This window comes from Alexandromys fortis, unplaced genomic scaffold (genome assembly GCF_014885135.2).
Source record: "Alexandromys fortis isolate MF-2015 unplaced genomic scaffold, M_Fortis_MF-2015_v1.1 scaffold_14, whole genome shotgun sequence".
Lineage (NCBI taxonomy): Eukaryota > Metazoa > Chordata > Mammalia > Rodentia > Cricetidae > Alexandromys > Alexandromys fortis.
Window position 1 is genome coordinate 19,572,676 of NW_026067910.1, and position 18,454 is coordinate 19,591,129.

At 50.4% G+C, this 18,454-nt stretch overlaps 1 protein-coding gene across 2 annotated transcripts in view; it reads left to right on the plus strand.

Annotated features, from left to right (window-relative positions):
* Anxa11 (annexin A11) overlaps positions 1–17,995 on the plus strand; it is a 43,659-nt gene extending 25,664 nt beyond the window's left edge. For both annotated transcript variants that reach the window (XM_050138038.1, XM_050138039.1), the window contains 14 exons: positions 1,456–1,518; positions 2,514–2,629; positions 4,837–5,223; positions 6,291–6,378; positions 6,571–6,665; positions 7,145–7,258; positions 8,879–8,969; positions 9,380–9,459; positions 9,601–9,657; positions 11,274–11,367; positions 14,522–14,617; positions 15,547–15,605; positions 15,778–15,900; positions 17,252–17,995. In XM_050138038.1, the coding sequence (XP_049993995.1) occupies positions 1,464–1,518; positions 2,514–2,629; positions 4,837–5,223; positions 6,291–6,378; positions 6,571–6,665; positions 7,145–7,258; positions 8,879–8,969; positions 9,380–9,459; positions 9,601–9,657; positions 11,274–11,367; positions 14,522–14,617; positions 15,547–15,605; positions 15,778–15,900; positions 17,252–17,311 (1,515 nt within the window). In that variant the 5' untranslated portion in view covers positions 1,456–1,463 and the 3' untranslated portion in view covers positions 17,312–17,995. The remainder of the gene's footprint in view (positions 1–1,455; positions 1,519–2,513; positions 2,630–4,836; positions 5,224–6,290; positions 6,379–6,570; positions 6,666–7,144; positions 7,259–8,878; positions 8,970–9,379; positions 9,460–9,600; positions 9,658–11,273; positions 11,368–14,521; positions 14,618–15,546; positions 15,606–15,777; positions 15,901–17,251) is intronic.
* The last annotated feature ends 459 nt before the right edge of the window (positions 17,996–18,454 follow it).

The window sequence follows — 18,454 nt, forward strand, 5'->3', positions numbered from 1 at the left end:
TGTACATGCACACACGTGCATGTTTCTGTACAGGTGTCCATGGAGGTCAAAAGGTGCAGCTGGAGGCAGTTGTGAGTGGCCCCACATACGTGTTAGGAACCACACATGCATAGGAGTTTAGAAAGACAAAGCTGTGTAAAGGACAGGCTACCAGTTCTAGTTCCATCCATGGCCATGAAGGCATCACCTCATTGTCTACTGTCCCCTCTGGACCCAGTGACCAAAGTAAGTGGGCTGAAAGCCAGGTTCACTTTGTGGGGGCTAGTGGTACCCTAGAAAAATTCTGTAACGTCCTTGGGACAACATACTCAGTTCTTCAAGGTAGACACGCTGGGTAACTAGACTGTTTTAAGTGAACAGTCTCTAGACAGTTGTTAAGGTGGGGATCCCAGATCTTCAAGGTAGGCACGCTGGGTAACTAGACTATTTTAAGTGAACAGTCTCTAGACAGTTATTAAGGTGGGGATCCCAGATCCAATACCATCACCTGGGAACTTACTCAGAATAGAGACTGATGGTGGAACCCATGATATTTTACAATCCCTTGGCATAATTCAGATGCCAATGTATGAGAACAGAGTGGCTCTCCTAGAACCTGTGGACATGACTGTCGAGGCCGTGAATTTCCTCATGTGCCCTTGCCCTGAACCTTTGAGCTTATTGCTGCAGCAGCTGTTTGTGGCAAGAGCAGGCAGGTTGTGGGGCTGTGCTGATCTCTGTTCCTCCTGGGCATTTTAATTGACATGGGGCGATGCTGAAGACCTGTGTACAGAGGACTGTGGGAGCAGGTGTCCCATCTGCTTCTCTTACTGCCTCATCTCCATGTAACTCTCTTTGGGCTTCGATACTTGCTCTGATTCACTGCTCTGCAGCAGTCAGGCCTTTCTGAGCATATCTCTTGGTTCTGAATGATGACTCCTACATAACCGTGTTGTTTTTGTTAGAGAATGGAATGCCCAGGAGAGGCATCGATCAGCCATTTTCAGACTGTGCAGCAGCTGCTCTATACTTGCGGTTTGGGTCTGATCCTGGGACTGGGAAGAGGGGTGGTTTGCTGTGGCAAGCTTGAGAGTTGTAGATGGGGTGCAGAAAAATGGGGTTCTCCCCTGCTGTGGGAAGGACAGTGATAAGGACAAGAAAGATGAGACAGGAAGACATGGAGCCTGAGGCAGTGCTCTATCTAGAATATGATTATCAGAGCAGACCAGGCCTGGGGGAGCAGCTGTCAAGGAACCTAGCTGGCTTGTGGGATTGTACCCTCCTGAATCCTTGGGGTGGGCCTGACCTAACTGGAGGTCCAGTAGAGAAGTGTGGACTGGATTGCACTGGTGCACGGGGGAGTTAATCCCTCCTGTAGGGGCCTGGCAGGGGGTTGTGTTCCAAGAAGCAGATCCCAACAGGCCTTGTGAGGAGCATGCTCATTGTAATCTGAATACACTTTCCCTTCTTTTCCAGGTTTAACCATGAGCTACCCAGGCTACCCCCCACCTGCAGGTGGTTACCCTCCAGCTGCTCCAGGTAAGAGGACCTGGGTGGATCCTTTGTGCAAAAAGATGGAGTCTGGTTCTCTTAGGCCGCAGAGGGGTCACCCATTGGGACAGGGGCTCGAGAGGTCTGGATTTGGCTGGTTCTGGGAGGGCCTTATTAGCCAAGAAAGGCCTGCCACACTCTGAGACTCTTTCTCCTTTGCAAAGTAGCTTCAAGGTTCTTTTCCTCCCCTGGCTGTACTGACAAGCCTGTAGGAGTGCCCACCAAAGTACTGCTTCTAGCCACCTACCCTGTTTCAAGGAGTATGGTTTTGGATTCTCTCCTGCTGAGGCCAATACCAAGGGTTGCTTCACTGTCTCTTCCTGTCTGTCCCTCCCTGTAGCTACCGAGAGCCATGGTGATAAGGTGAGACTAGTCACATAGGGCGGCTGCAGGGCTTATCTTCCTTCTGAAACCGTCCCTTCCCCAGCAGAAATTCTGCTGTTGTGACGGCACGCTCCCGGGATTAGAAAGCCCTGGGTGAGACCACATTTCTGGCTCAGCCCTTACCTCAGCAGCCTGACATCACGCTTGTCATCGGCTCCTGTTGTCTGCGAATAAGAGAGTGGTTGAGCGCCTTGCCCAGGATGCACAGCCAGCCAGCTCCTTGCTGCTGTCTTTTATGGTGTCCGTGCCCTCTGACATGGCCCTGTTTCCCTCCATCTGGGAATCCTTAGCATTCGTGGAGCTCCCTGCTGTCACATGCTCAGCACAGAGCCCAAAGCTGTATCTGTTCTCTCACCCCATGGTGCTGGTTTTGAGAGGACAAAGCTTACTTGGATCCCCACAGAGGGCTGAACCTGCCTTTTTCCCTGGAATAAGGGAAAGTTCCTCTCCTTCCCCTGACCCTCTTGCTCCAGTCTTTCTGGGTATTTATAACATTGGCATGAATCCCTGCTTGACTACCGCAGCATGTTCCTCTGCAGCCCTTTCTGCCCTTTCTTTGGGCCAGGCATGTGAGCTGATGAGTTTGGTGTTGCTTTCAGGTGGCGGTCCCTGGGGAGGGGCTGCCTATCCTCCTCCTCCCAGCATGCCCCCCATCGGACTGGATAACGTGGCCAACTATGCAGGGCAGTTCAACCAGGACTACCTCTCAGGCATGGTGAGTCAGGCCCCTGCCAAGGTACCCTGGGCTAGTGGCTGCGGGGCTATAGAGATCAAGGCTCCAGAGATACCTCATGCCTGTCTATGTGAGCATAGAGTGCTGTGCAGAAACTTAGAATATGAGGGTCATCTGCTTACTGCCCCTTTCCAGGCGTCAATTTTCCATCTATATGTGGGGTAGAGATTCTTTGAGCTGATGGTCTTCTCAGGTCTCTTTGGTTCTGGGAGATTAGGTAAGGCTGGTACCTGCGTGAAATTTCTTGAGAATGTCTCATGAGCTGAGCACGAATCCTGGAGGGAAGAGAGGGTGGTTGTGGAGAGGTATGGGGGTGTTAGACTTACAGATTCTGTTTCGGTTGGGACTTGGCGGCCATGTCGCAGGTAGGTTAGGCTGTACTTGTTTTTATTTGTTGTTTTGCTTTTAGAAGAGCATATTTTTTTTTAAAGATTTATTTATTGTGTACACAATAATCTGCCTGCCTGTATGTTTGCATGCCAAAAGAGGGTACCGGTTCTTGTTATAGATGGTTGTGAGCCTCCATGTAGTTGCTGGGAATTGAACTCAGGACTTCTGGGAGAGCAGCCAGCACTCTTAATCTCTGAGCCCTAGAAGAGTGCATCTTATAATCAGAAAACAAATGTGCCCTTAATGGGAACAGTGCAACTAGTAGACACCCAAATACAGCAAACAAAATCTCTGGGCTGGGAGACAGCCCAGGCAGTCAAGTGCTTATTTTATCAGCCTTAGGCCCAGAGTTCAATTCCTGAAAAAAGCCAGGTGTGGTGGTCCTTGTAATCCTAGTGCTAGGGAGGTGAAGACAGGCAGATCCACTGGGCTTGCTGACTAGCCAGACTAGCCTACATGGTGATCCCAGGGCCAGTGATAGATTCTGTCTCTAACAAGGTAAACAGCATATAGCCTTGACCTCCATGTGTATCTGCACACATGCTTAGCATCTCTGGAAAGGAGACAGAAAATAACTTGTGTTACCAGATGGCGATATTGGAAAGTGACAGGTGTTTCTGAGCATTGTGGCATGCACTTAGCATTCTGTAGGTAAATTCATGAGGACTGAAAAGTTCCAGCCCAGCCTGGGCAACATAGAAAAACCCTGCCTCAAAAGAGAAGAATCAAAAGGAAGAACAGAGAGGGTGGGTAAGAGAAGGGGAGAAAAGAGTAAGAAAGATAGGAAATAGAAACATGGCCCTGATGGCATGGGCCTATGATCTTAGCTTCTTGGAAGGCTAAAGTAGGAGGGTATCAATTTCATGGCCCATTTGAGCTACAGGGTGAGTTCAAGGCCAGCCTGGGCAACATAGTGAGTCATTGTCTCAAAGTAAGAAGTAAAAAGAGATAGGGATATAATGATTAGTGGTAGAGCATTTGCCTATAATGCATGAAGCCATAGATTCAATCCCTAGTACAAGGAGGAGGGGATAGGATATGGTAAAGGGTCAGAGGTGCTGGCGGGGCGGTGTAGACTGAAGACCTTAAAGTGGGAGATGAAAAGGAACTATGAACCAAGATCCAACATGGTAGAGAAATGTGCTATGTGAATGTCTAGGAACAGCCAGGCCTTGAGATGGCCATGGGCCTGCTGAGCTTGGGGACAGTGAAGAATAGGTCTTTGTGGTTGACGAAGGGAAGTGAGGGATGAAGATGGTGGGACCCATTCTGCATTGGGCATCAGAGGCTGAGGTGAAGATTCAGTCTTTTGTTCTGGGCACATGCAAGCCTACCCAAGCCCCACCTACCTCAACTGACTATTAGCAAACTCGTGTGATGGGGCCACCCCATGCCTACAGAAGGGGCCCCTCTACTTTCTGGGTCCTTGAGTGGTTGGCTCTGCCCAGTTAGTCTTAGTTGAAAGAAGCAGCCTCATCTTTCATGTTTCCATTTCCAGAAGGGTTGGAGAGTCTGGTTTACATACAGAGTGATCCATGCCAGAGTCCAGTTGCTCTGCTCACTGAGCAAGTGTACCCATCATCCATGGTGGGACTGCCTTTCTTGTCCCATTGGGGTGGGGATAGGACTGAGCCAGCAGAATGGCGCCTGCATTCATTGCTAGGTGTACATAATGCTGTGGGAGGGGCGGTTCTGGTAGGGGGCTCCTTACACAGAGCTAAACTCCATAAGGGTAGAGAGGCAGGGTACTGGCCTTTCTGGGCCTATGAGTCTCAGGCTCTACTTTGTGTACTTGGCAGGCAAGCAACATGTCTGGGACATTTGGAGGCGCCAACATGCCAAACCTGTATCCTGGAGCTCCTGGGAGTGGCTATCCTCCAGTCCCCCCTGGTGGCTTTGGGCAGCCCCCTCCTGCCCAGCAGCCTGTCCCTCCTTATGGAATGTACCCACCCCCAGGGGGAAACCCACCTTCTGGGATGCCCTCATATCCATCCTACCCAGGGGCCCCTGTGCCAGGCCAACCCATGCCACCCCCGGGGCAGCAAACCCCAGGGGCCTATCCTGGACAGCCTCCAATGACCTATCCTGGACAGTCACCGATGCCACCCCCTGGGCAGCAGCCAGTGCCAAGTTATCCAGGATACTCAGGATCCGGTACTGTTACCCCTGCTGTTCCTCCAGCCCAGGTGAGTGCTTGAGTGCTGTCCAAATTGAGTTCAAAGGATAGACTCTGGTCCAGCCAGCAAGGCCTTGGGGAATTGAAGGCACAAAGGAGAAGCTCAGGCCCCTAGTTACAGCGTACTGTTTTAGCAAAACCATGCTGATTTCTCTTGTGCTCCCCACCCCAGGGCATACTCCTTAAGGTCAGGAAGTACTGCCCTAGTTGTTCGTCGTGTGAGATGACTCCTAAGGCGTCAGTCTCATGGCCTCATGCCCAACAGGCCCATTATGTGGCCCCCTAGACAAATGTAAAGGATTCTCAGAATCCTCTCTGAGTAGAGAAGATTAGCAATTCTGCCAGGGTTTATCTGGGCTCATTCTGGAGAGCAGTGCATGTTTGCGATGCCTAGAATTCACTGTCATGGTTACATGACCAAACCAGCCAAACACGGGGCTAGTGGTGTGTGCTGGCTTACTACTTTTAGACAGGGTCCATTACCTCTCCTTCCTTCCATTCCTCCCCTTGTACTACTGCCCACTCTTTCCTCCTCTGCACTGGTACCCACTCCCTTATCTCTTCTCTGAGCATGTCCTTACTGCCTTGATGACCAGCACATATTAGCCACTAAAAAGATCACTCACTAGGCAACAGTAAGCCTGTGTATAAATACCTGAAGGAAACACACCTTAAAAGGAGGAAGGTTGACTTTGGCTGCTTGGGCCTTGTCACTATGGGCCTGTGTGGGGCAGAACATCATTGTAAGGAGCTGTTGGTAAATCAAAGCTCCTAGCAGATGGGAAGCAAAGAATGAAAGGGGCATGGGCCCAATATCCCCTTCAAGGACCTGTTCCACTCCTAGTGACCTACTGTCTTCCCAGCAACCACTTCTAACAGTAACTGGTTTCTAAACAGCACCATTGACACATGAGCCTTGGAGTATTTATGTCTAGTACTTTTGACTTCGAGTTTCCTTTAGATACCTCAGCTCTTAGAGAAGGGGGCATTATCTGGGGCGTAGGAGGAGGTGGAAGAGTCTTGCACCTTAGGGTGGCATGGGTGGGTCATCTTACCTGTGGCTATTTGTTTGAGTAGTATGGAAACCGAGGCACCATCACAGATGCTTCTGGATTTGACCCCTTGCGAGATGCTGAGGTCCTTCGGAAGGCCATGAAGGGCTTTGGTAAGAGACGAGACTGAGGCAGAGGCAGGCAGATCCCTGGGCAGTTCACTGTGTGGGAGGGGTAGGCAAGCCTGGCCAGGGAGATGAAAGAAGAGCTGTTTTAGATGTCCAGGAGAATGACTGGAGAGCCCATGGCCACACCCTAGAGCATCCTCTTAACCCGCAGCATGCCTGCTCCTTCCTCTGTCTTAGGAACGGATGAACAAGCCATCATCGATTGCCTAGGGAGCCGTTCTAACAAGCAGCGGCAGCAGATCCTCTTGTCCTTCAAGACAGCCTATGGCAAGGTGAGGGGCAGAGGGGAATGCAGGAAGACCACTGAGGCCTGGTTCTCCTAAGCCCAGCTCCAGGGCCTACAACCAGCATAGCTACAGGCCCACTCACTCTGCTTTTCCGGGAACTGGAACCTCACAGGACTAGATCTCCAGGAGGGACAGCAGGCTTAGTTAGGGTTGTTTCATGGTCTAGCTTTGGCTTTGCCTAATCAAGTCTGTAGATAGGTCATTTTTTCCCCCTACCCAGCCTCCATTTCCCCTCCTCTGCTTGCAGGGGACCCAGGAGGTTTAGTTAATGGAAGAGCTTTGGTGGAAAGGCTTAAGGGGCTTGCGTTTTGAGCTCCCCTGGGTTTTGAGTCTTAGGTAAAGTACATTAATATGGAATAAGTCAGTGCTCTTGCTCTGGCTTCTTCCCATGGCTGAACTGAAACTGTCAGCCCCTTCGTCTGCAGTGTTCTGCATCTGTGTATTTTGTTTGTGTGTCCAATCAGGATTTGATCAAAGACCTAAAATCAGAGTTGTCAGGAAACTTTGAGAAGACTATCCTGGCCCTGATGAAGACCCCGGTCCTGTTTGATGTCTGTGAGATAAAGGAAGCCATCAAGGTGTGTCCTTGTGCTTGTGGGTGCCTGCCGTCACGTGTGTGCATAGGACTGAGTGATGTGTTACCTACTCACTAGGTGCTGCCTACCCTGACTTCTGGGCATTCCTGGCTACAGGCCATGAGATTTAGAAGGAGCGCATAGTAGTTTTTTAGAGAGGCAGGTAACATGTTATTCCTCACAGGGACTATCTGTCTCCATCGCCGGAGAGGACCAGGCTGGGGTTATGGAGGATACAGATGACAGAAGGGGTTTAAGGCTGTTGTTGATTATTCTCACTCAGTAGAACCCTTGCTGGCAAATAGCAGCGTGTTTGAGGAGCCAGAGCAGCAGAGAAGAATACCTCCCAGTTAGGGGTGGGAAAGGTAGGGCTGGAACTAGGACACAGACAGACTTCTGCCTTTGTCTCCACTGCTTTCTGAGCACCACCTCACTCTCCTGGCTGCTGGGTCTGTCCTGTGCAGTATCAGAGATGTCTGTCCCTACATCTGCCCCCTCCCAGACATCCAACTCTAGAAGAACCCAAATTCCTCACGGAGCCTTTTCCTGTGACTTAACTTGACTGTCTGTCTTCCTAGGTCTGTGTGGGCTCTACAGCCACTTGGCTGTGTGTCCTGTGAGTAGAGGTGGGTCCCTACATGGCACCCTGATGGAGCTACTCGCTCAGAGGCATGCTGGGCACAACAGATTCCACCTCCGTTAGAGGTTGAGAGCTTTGTATGTGAAATCCAGTGCCTGTTGTAGACTAGAAGGTGCTAAGGACAGACAGGGTGACAGTGGCCTTGGCCTGGGAGTGTTCAGAGCCCACCTCCAGTTTTAGGAGAAGTTGGCGGAATGCTAGAACACAGGTGTGCTGAATAGCTGTTGTGTCCCTGAGCACCGTGAGAGGAGACAGTGGATATTCTTTCAGGACATACAGGGAGATTTGGGTAAGGTGCAAACAAGCCCATCCTTTGTAAGTCAGTAGCATGCCAGCCGTGGTATCATGAAACACCACTTCAGCTAGATGTTCTTCACAAATTAGCCTATTCAGTCCCACTAAGGACTCCTTGGGAGGTAGGCACACATAACACTCCCTTTATAGACAAGAAACTTGCTCAAGGTTACACAGTGAGCTGCAGAGCTAAGATTCAGGCTGATACAAAAGCCAGGCCTCCATCCTGTTTTCTACCTTCCTGCCGTCCTGGGCACAGCCATTCCTTTTGTCCCTTCTGGCTTCTTTTCCTAGATGTCTCCAGACAGTTCGCTCGGGACTCTAGCTTTTTCGTATCCGTTACAATCGTACTTTTGGACTGTGCTTCGGTTCACTATCTCACTCAGGGCCAGAACTTGGCAGAAACACTTTGATGTGCACCTCAGCCTGACTCAGCTGGGTGTGGCGTGGGATTGTCACTGTACACTTCCCCTTTTCTCATTCAGTTTCCTGGTGCGTGGGGATGACCCCACATGTGGTGCTTACTGTGTCCTTATCTCATTTTCTAGGGCTGGGAGGGAAGCTGGCTTCTCAGGCATGAGTGGGGTATGTGTGTCTGTGTTGGGGGGCCTCTGTTGCTGATGCCCTTCTGGATGCTAGTGAGGGCCCAGTCACCAGCAAGAGGTCTGTTATATTCTCTGCTACCATAGGGAGCTGGTACTGATGAGGCCTGCCTGATCGAAATCCTCGCTTCCCGAAGTAATGAACACATCCAGGAACTAAACAGAGCCTACAAAACAGGTTGGAAGCTCCCTGGCCTCTGCTCTTTACAGATGGTTTTGCTTCCGAAGCCTCAGTGTCCTTGGCCTCTTTGTCCCCCCATTTCCTGTCACTGGCCTCTTTGTCCCCTATTTCCTTTCATGCCCAACTCTCTGGGCTTTGATCCAAAGCCTAGCCCTGCACGCTGTTTACATACAGGGCAGGTGCCTGTGGTTGGGAAGGGCGGGGAAAATCTTGTGGGCTTTGGGCCAGGCCTGACCAGAGGTCAGATCAGCCTGGAGTCATAAACTTATATGATCCTAGAAGGTTCGATGGAACACCTGTCGCCTCCAGTCTGAGTGAGACCCATGGACCCTTGTCATGCCAATCCCCCCTCCCTCCCCCTGCTAACTATATCTTTAGAGATAGCAGGCCTGGTGTGTGTCTTTCAGAATTTAAAAAGACTCTGGAGGAGGCCATTCGAAGTGACACATCAGGACACTTCCAGAGGCTCCTCATCTCTCTCTCTCAGGTACCTTCCTCACAATGGGATGTTGGAGAGGAAACTGGAAGGTGGGAGAGGGGGGTGCATCAAAGCACTGGCAGATGAATGAGGAGGGAAGTGTGTGATCTTCCAAAAAGTGGCTTGACCTTACAGCCTCCTTCCTTTCAGGGAAACCGTGATGAGAGCACAAACGTGGACATGTCCCTTGTGCAGAGAGATGTCCAGGTGCGTATGGTGGCCAACAAGGTGCCACTGTGGGCTCTAAACCAGAGTTGGGCTCTAACCACACTTCCTGCTTTGTGGTTAGGTTCTCAGTGGTGGGAAGAGCGGTAGACACTGGTCGGTTCCGTGTTTCTGAGGGGCTCAGATACTTGAACAGGCCCCCAGCCCTCTGGGTTTCCCAGGGTAATAAATGCTGCAGCAGATCACAGGGTGTTTCACTTTCCCATGCAGGGACTGTTAGGTGTGTGAAGGTGCCTGTCTGTCCAGCTCCTGAGTTTGCGGACTTAGAAATGAGCGGTCGCCTTAGCCCTAAATCCTTAAACTTCATCATTATTGCTTTATGAGTTGAAGGCGGAAGAGGCATATCTGAATTCCTACCTGCTGGGCGGTTCAGTCTGTCCTGCCTTCTTAGCAGGTGGCCGGACCTCCCTCAGCCTTCTGGGAAAGGCTGGCTTCTGCCCTCTCTTCTCCCTTCTTGACCTGCTCAGATCTCAGCCTGACAGTGTCCTAGGGCATCCGTGCCCTTAACTTCATGACTGTCTGGAGCAAGGTTGCTTGCTGATTGGCAAATATTTGTGGTTCAAACCTTCATAGGTCTTAAAAAGCTCTGATACCCAATTCAACGAACATGATACATGTAATAAACCATGGAGAAAGGACTGGGGGAAGCCCCACATCTGTTTTTTTTTTTTTTAAAGATTTGTTTTTATGTTGATGAATGTCTTGCCTACATGCATGTCTGTGAATTATATGTATGCCTGGTGCTTGTGGTGTGGGGTCAGAAGAAGGTGTTGGGTTCACTGCTGAGCTATCTCCATTCTGGGGACTGGTTTTGTTTAGTTTTTTGTTTGTTTGTTTTGGTTTTGTTTTTTTCTGAGATGGGTTCTCTGTGTAGCTCTGGCTATCCTAGAACTCGCTCTGTAGACCAGGCTGGCCTCAAGCTCACAGAGATCCGCCTACCTCTGCCTCTTGAGTGCTGGTAATAAAGGCATGTGCCACCATCGCCTGGCTCGTAATTGGTTTTTAAGTGTGATAGTTATCATCATCTGAGTATTTCTTAAAGAGGGGGAAGCTGCTTTTCCTTATTGGGAAATCAATGTCACATAGAAATCTGGCAACTGGCTTCTCCTGAGACATCGGCCTGTCAGCCAAGGACCTGCACTCCTTCCTGTTGCTAAGAAGTGCTGTTCTGAGGAGCTGGCTGGGGTCCCTTCTAGTTCACCCACTCATCTTTTTCTCCATAAGACCCCTTGGGCTTCAGAGTCATGATCTCAAGTCAGATCTAATCCTTATATTTTCTGTATAAGAAGATCGAGGCCCAGGAGCCAGAGCCGTGTCTAGCAAGCTGCTTCCGAGCTAGGACTTGAGTCCAGGCTTCTCTTCCCTCCTTTGTGGTGCTGGGCTCTGGTCTCAGAATCCTCTGTGCTCCACATGGGCAGATGAGAGGATGTAGATAGCCGAGTCTGGGTCTGCAGCAAGCGCAGCTTGCAGGGTTCAGAAGACCTGTGCTCCCACTCCAGGGCCCTGCCCTTCCATGGGCTCTGCAGAGCTAAATGCTGCCTAGGTGATCTGAGCCTGGGACCTACTTGCTGTATACATGCATCTTCCTCCCTATCCAGGAGCTGTATGCGGCTGGGGAGAACCGCCTAGGAACAGATGAGTCCAAGTTCAATGCAATTCTGTGCTCGAGGAGCCGGGCGCACCTGGTGGCAGGTAAGACAGCCCTGGGTCATCCAGGGGAGGGCAGACAGGACAGTACATGGAGAAAAAGCCTACAGAATATTCGGCTGGTGTCTCTGCATGGATTTTTCACTAAAAGACACTGAGAACATTTCCTGCAAACTTTGCTTGTAGGACAAAGGAAAAGACGAGGAAGTGGGTTGCCGTGCACTGAAATGAGGGATGTCAGTGTGGGGAAAGCAGTGGTCCAGCAGGCAGAAGCACAGTTCTCCTCTGACCTTCACACACAGGGCATGTGCCTTTCCCCTCAGTAGCAACAAATAAACACAAAACAAAAAGAAAAAACATTCCCGCACTGCTGGGTAACATTTACTTATTGAATATGTAAAAGTAGGTTTCTATCAGGTGTAGTCTGTTTTCATGGGTTCAGCTTCATGTCAGGAGACAAGTATTCAGTACAGCCTGGAACAGAAAAAGAACGGACTGGAACCAGGTAGAAGGTGAAGGGATAGAGTTCAGGGAGGGTTGGATCAGTCCTCTCTGGTATAAGACTGTGAGATTCAAAGTCCTGAGCAAGATAGGTGCAAGGATTTTCCAGCATGGCCCAGGAACAGCCAAGGGGCTTCGCGTATCTGGAGCAGATAGAATGATGGTAGCAGGAGGCAGGACAGCTCTGCTGACAGTTCAGGGAGTTAGGAGTTCATCCTGAGAAGGCCAGGAGTCACAGGGGCGCCCCCAGCTTGCAGACGACAACATGCTGCCAGATTCCCTAGGTGACCTTGGGCATCAGGTGTGAAGAAAAGAAGGTGAAGGATTCACAGTTGAGCAGGAGACGGTGGTAGCCTGGATAGAGAGTTGGGGTAGAAGGGACTAGAGTCCAGCCTGCTTGTGGGTAAGCTGGACATGGTGTATTGGAGTCAGGCGGCCTAGGAGGACGAGGATTCCATCAGCTGAGCAAGTGGGAAGGCAGTGGCCCTCAGGCTGAGATTAGGAGCTGTGGGTGGAATAGAACAAAGGACATCAGAAAGGTAATGCTGATGAGCTGATGAGCCCAGATGTCAGGAGAGGTCTTGGGCTTGGAAGGTTGGGGGCTGTGGGGGCTCAAGTATCTGAGGCCTTGGGATTATGAGAAGGTCTTTTTGGGAGGAAGACTAGAGAGAGGCCCTGCCAACAGACAGGTGAAGGATCAGCAGAGTATAGGACAGCTAAGGGTTGTAGGAGCTGCAGGCGGGGGGGAGGGGGGGGAGAGGTAAGGATCATAGCACTGCAGTTTGTGTCCCAGGGCCTTCCACCTGGACACACAGGACGGGAGAGGTGTTCCCTCAGTCTCAGGGTTGGCACGAGGCTAATGAGTGAGTTTGTTAAGTTTGGGCTTAGGGCATGCCTTTTTTTTTTTTTAAGACAGGGTTTCTCTGTATGGCTTTGGAGCCTATCCTGGAACTCGCTCTGTAGACCAGGCTGTCCTCACACCTATAGAGATCCATCTGCCTGCCTCTGCCTCCCCGAGTGCTGGAATTAAAGGTGTTGCCCGGCTCAGGGCATGCTGTAATGGAGTGTGGATGAACACAGATGTATTCAATCAACACGTATTTGTTGTCTTTTTTATTGTTTGAGGATTTCATATTCTCATGTAATATGTTTTGATCAAGTTGACCTCTATCCCCTCCCCTATCCATGCTCTACTTTTTCTTCCCAAGTTTATGTGCTCTCTTTTGTTTGTTTTGGTTTTTGAAACAGCGTCTCTAGGTAACCCTGGCTGGCCTGAAACTGGCTGTGTAGACCAGGCTGGCCTCAAACTGGCTGTGTAGATCAGGCTGGCCTCAAACTGGCTGTGTAGACCAGGCTGGCCTCAAACTGGCTGTGTAGACCAGGCTGGCCTCAAACTCTGATCTGCTTGCTCTGCTTTCTGAGAGCTGGAATTAAAGGCATGTGCCACCACACCCAGCTATGTTATTCTCTCTCTCTCTCTCTCTCTCTCTCTCTCTCTCTCTCTCTCTCTCTCTCTCTCTCTCTCTCTCTCTCTCTCTCTCTCTCTCTCTCTCCTATACCACGTAGCGGCACCAGTACATTGTTATGTCCATTGATGTAGTGCCCTCTACTGGAGCACGGGCAGCTTCTCAGAGGCCACATTCTTAAACCTGACCCCCTCCAGCATCCGTCAGTGCTCTAGCGTTGCTTCTTCTTGTAGGAGGCAGCTTGTTCCGTGGCACTCAACAGCTCTTGGGTTTATAATGAAGGGTTTTCAGCTTGACAGAAAACAGCTCTTGGGTTGTTGTGTCTGAGTGGGTCATGGCTCACAGTGGGGTAGAGCAGGCTGGGAATGTGGAGATTTGCAGAAGAGAACAGAGAGAGGGTGTCAAGATGGGTAAGCAGACCGACTGCCCTGATAGCATAAAACTTAAGGCAGAGGGTGTGGCTTCCTGTGAGCTGCTCTAGAGCAGACCCAGGGCAGAGGTGAAGGAGGCAGGACTTCTCGTGCGACAGTACTGGGCTGGGCCTAAGCAACGAGAATATATTTTCTTAGAGTTTTGGATGCCAGTAAGCTTGTCAGGGTTGTTTTCTTCTGAGGCTTCTCTCTCTGGGTGAGTCTCTTGTTCCTGTGTCCCTAGATGGTCTCCTCCTACATCGATGTTCATAGTTTGTGATGACATGCTGTCCAACAAGCTCCTGTGTAAATATCATTGTCAAAAAATGCACTAGGTAGTGACATGTGTAGTCCTAGCTACCTGAGAGGCTGAGACGGGGGTCCCTTAAAGCCAGAGGGTTTATATGATATGACCCCATCACACACAAAAAACAGAAATGCATTTATTATGGCAGTGTAGTGAAAGGCGTAGGTCGGCCCTGTGTGACTTAAATAGACTCAAAACACATTGACATACAGGAGCGTGGAGTCCTCTGCCACAGATCCTTGTTGGTTACAAAGTCCATAGTACTTAGTGGGACTTGGAGAGAGCTGTGGTTGTGTGTGAAAAGTAAAAGGCAAAGGCCCTAAGTCAAGCCATCTCAGACCGAGATTTGTTGGTCCACACACATACCTGACTCGTTTGTGGATGCCACCGATTAGCTAGGCTCAGGTCCTGCCATCATGGCGTTTATCCTGGGGTGCTGAGGGTCAGGACTGCAACATGGAAATTTGAGAGAACATGATTCAGAATATGGCATGTTCCTTCTACTTTCCTCCTAGTTTTCAACGAGTATCAGAGGATGACGGGCCGAGACATTGAGAAGAGCATCTGCCGGGAGATGTCTGGGGACCTGGAGCAGGGCATGCTGGCTGTGGGTAGGTGTCTGGAGCTTCGTTTGCCTGCCCGCCCGCCCACTGGGTGCTCAGTGTCCTGTGGTCGAAGGTGGTGTAGTGAGAGAACCACAGAATCTGAGCTCGCTAATCCGAACCATCTGTCTGGTGGGAACCCATGAGTCCCCGGCCTCTGGGACAGAGGCCTCTGTGTTTGCAGTGCTGCTCTGTAGACCGGAGCTACAGTGTGGGCATTAGTGGGGGCCTGTCCAACTGCTCTCCTGGAGGAAGGTGACTCATATCCTGCCAAGTTTCCTCCAAAAATACGTCCGTGCAGGCAATTGTCAGCTGTCTGTGATAGAAACACATGGAAAGATTTTTTTTTTTTTTTTTTACTTGCAACAGCAAAACAGGGCCTGTTGTAGGGAATGCTGGCCGAGCTTCCAGCGTGGGGAGTGCCTCTCACGGCGCTGTGCCCTCTACAGCAGATCTTGAAGGCTCTGGGAACCTCCCCCTAATGTGGAGTTGGGTTCTTGCCCATCAGCCCTCGCCACCTCTCTTTATACTCGCCAGGAGACATCAGTTTGCCCATTTCTTTTAGTATGTTTTTCTTGGCTCTTTCTGACTAGAACAGGCAATAGACCCTCATTTCCCTGCATGGTCTGAGAAAAACACCACATCCCCTTAGCCTTCCTTTTTTTTCCATGAGGGTCTTTCTGTTTGACCCCCCTCATGCCTAGGCACCCATGAAGTTGGTGCCTCTTTTCATCATTAAGCCCCCACTCTGCCCAGTCCCGGTGGTTTTTGCCCAGTGATGCCAAGAAAGGGGTTAGGTTGATGGTCCTAGTTCGTGTGGAGCCATATTCACGGGGTCAGAGCCAGCAGGAAAGAGAAGTAGGTAGGTTGTGCCAGATTTGATGTCCAGTGTGTGCCCTCCTGGGTCCTGCAGACCTCATACTGTGTTCCTCTTGTAGTGAAATGCCTGAAGAACACCCCTGCCTTCTTTGCTGAAAGACTCAACAAGGCTATGCGGGTATGTAGCGCTTGTGTCTAGGGGTCCCTGATCTAAGACACATCTTGGAGTATTCTGGGTCTAAGGGGTTCACAGGGGGCTGAGTGTAGAAGATTCGTGGGAGGGACTGGGGCCTCGGAAAGTGGGAGGGTGGGAAGCCCCATTGCGTACTCTTACCTGTGTGACTCTTCAGGGTGCAGGAACAAAAGACCGGACTCTGATTCGCATCATGGTGTCTCGAAGCGAGATTGACCTCCTGGATATCCGAGCAGAGTATAAGCGGATGTATGGCAAGTCACTGTACCACGATATCACGGTACGGGCTCGGGGGCCAACAAGGCCCTCCCTGTCTCCTTCCCTTCTCCCTGTGTTTGGCCTACTGGGCTTCTTCAGCCAGTCACCTCCAAACAGATCACAAGATCCTAAGGAAAGGGCAGGTCACAACCCTGTGACCCCATGTTTCTACCCTCTAGGACCCCAGTTCTTAATAACTGGACAGACTTGTCTGCCAGTGGCATAGAGAAATCTCAGGCCTTACTTCTTCCTGTCCCTAACCTTCAGAATCCCTACCACTCTGTGAAGGTTTGGTCCACCAAGGAGAGCTCATATCTGTGAAGCTCAGCTCTTGTTTGCTGATTGTAGCTTTGTCCCATTCACTTTACAGTGGAGACCACATAGGTAGCTCAGCCCTTGGGTCAGCCTAGGGGTCTGATCCTGGCTGTTCTTACTTGGTTAACCTCATGAACCTGAACATTGTCTGCACACCACCCAAGCGATGAACCAGCATCTTTAAGGATAATAGTTCCTCCACAGGTGGTGGTGGCAGTCTCCACAAATGCTGGAGGAAACACTGTGTGCCTGATTTCAGACTTGGCATTTGATGTCGTTGGGTTTGCTGATCTCCATCCCTGTGCTGTGGGATTGAGGCTGTGGGTAGGGGAGAACTTGTCATTACTGTCAGATTGTGGCCAGGGTACTAGTAGGCTCTGACAGCTAAAGAAGCCACAGACCTTGCCTTCAGAGAGCTTAGGGTGGCAGAAAGTGGTCTGAAATTAGCTAAGCCTGAGCAACAACACTGGTGGAGAAGGCACAGTGGTATTGGGCAGATTGGGTGTGACAATAGTGGTGTCACCATGGGTGTTCACAAAGATGATGTCCCCAAGGACACAGCATTGCTTTACAGTAGAGCCCCAGTGTGGCTGCTCTAGGGAAAGAGCATGCTGAGGAGCCTGGGTGGTGGTCCTTACCGATTAAAATGAGCCCTGGGTGGTGGTCCTTAGGCCGATTAAAATGCTCTGGGTGTTTATTTGACTTCAGTAATAGATGAGTGATACTGTGGATATGCATGTGTGCGCACACACACATACATGTGGAGGTGGGGTCAGCACTGAGCATCATTTCTCAGGAGCTACATAAATGCTGGGGGTTTGTTTGTTTGTTTTGAGGGTCTCACTGGGACCTGAGGGATCTGCCTGTCTCCACCTACCTGGTGCAGGGATTACAAACATATGCCATCATGCCTGGCTTTTGGCTTTCATTTTACATAGAATGTGGGGGTCACTGGATATAACTTGTTCGAGTGAGGACAGGCCTGCCTCTCCACGAGGACACTTGGGCCTTCTGGTGGCTTTGCCTCCCTTAACTTTCACTCTTGTTTCTGCCACCAGGGAGACACTTCTGGGGACTATAGGAAGATTCTGCTGAAGATCTGCGGTGGCAACGACTGAGCAGTGACAGTGGCTCTCCTCTGCCTCCTGCTGGCATTGGCAGGGAAAGGCCCACAGAGTGTCCTTAAGTTTTTCATATTCTATCCAGTATCCCCAGACACACCATTTCTCCCCTTTCCTTCTGGTCCCTCCTCATCCACATACTGTGCCGAAAGGGCCCAGCTGGGCCGGAGTTCTCAGGCAGCCATCTCCCTGGCCCTCACAGCCTTTTGCTGTTCAGAATAGATGTTTTTGCTCTCCTGGCTCCTGCAGTCATTCCTCATCGCTGTGGCTTTGTTGTAGACATGTGATTTTGTATTTTTATTGCTAAGCTTTTTTTAAACCATCTTTGCCAGGCAGATGCATACGAGTGAGTTTACTATATACATGTTTCTGAGGAGTGGTCAGTGGGTGGACATCCCCGTCCTTGCTGGAGAAAGGGAGGTCTTGTCAGGGTACTACTGTGTTTGATAAGAATGTGTCATGAGTTTTGTTTTTGCCAAATTCACTCCTTTTTTTTTTATTTAGAAAAAGGCCAAGAAATCATTTGTTCCATCTTCCATGCAAAACTGTGCGAGAATAAAGCCAGTCCCCTGCGAGTGACTGGGACCCTTGTAGTTTGTACTGTGCCTTAAACCTGAACATCTGTAGCCAAAAGCTGTTTCCAAATTAAAGTCAGCCAGCTCTGGAACATTCTGGAAATAACTCTGCTGGTGCCAGCTTGTTTTCTTCCGCTTTATGACTCAGAGATTCCGGCCCTGTTAGCTAGTGCAAATGGATGTGTTGAACTAGAAACATACACTGGAAATCTCAGGCATAAGCTACTGGCAGGGATTGCGTTTGAAGGACTTGCAAAAGATGCTCTCCAGATCCACACAAGACACAGATGGAGGTGGTAGAGTTAGTTCCCTGAGTGAGGTGGAAAGAATGCCTGGTCACCTAGGTCCTGGGGTGGTCTCAGGGAGACTAGTGATGAGGACAGGAACAACCCAGGGAGGTGCCCCAGCCTTATGTTCCCTTGGAAACGCCAGTCAGAAGGGCACTTGGCTCCAACCCTGCAGGTTCTCTGCTCGTTGGTGTTCAGAGAAGGGAACTAGCAGAGATAATTTCTGGGATTCTTTGTCATATCCAGGAGCATGGAGTTTTCCGCTTGCTGACTGGAGG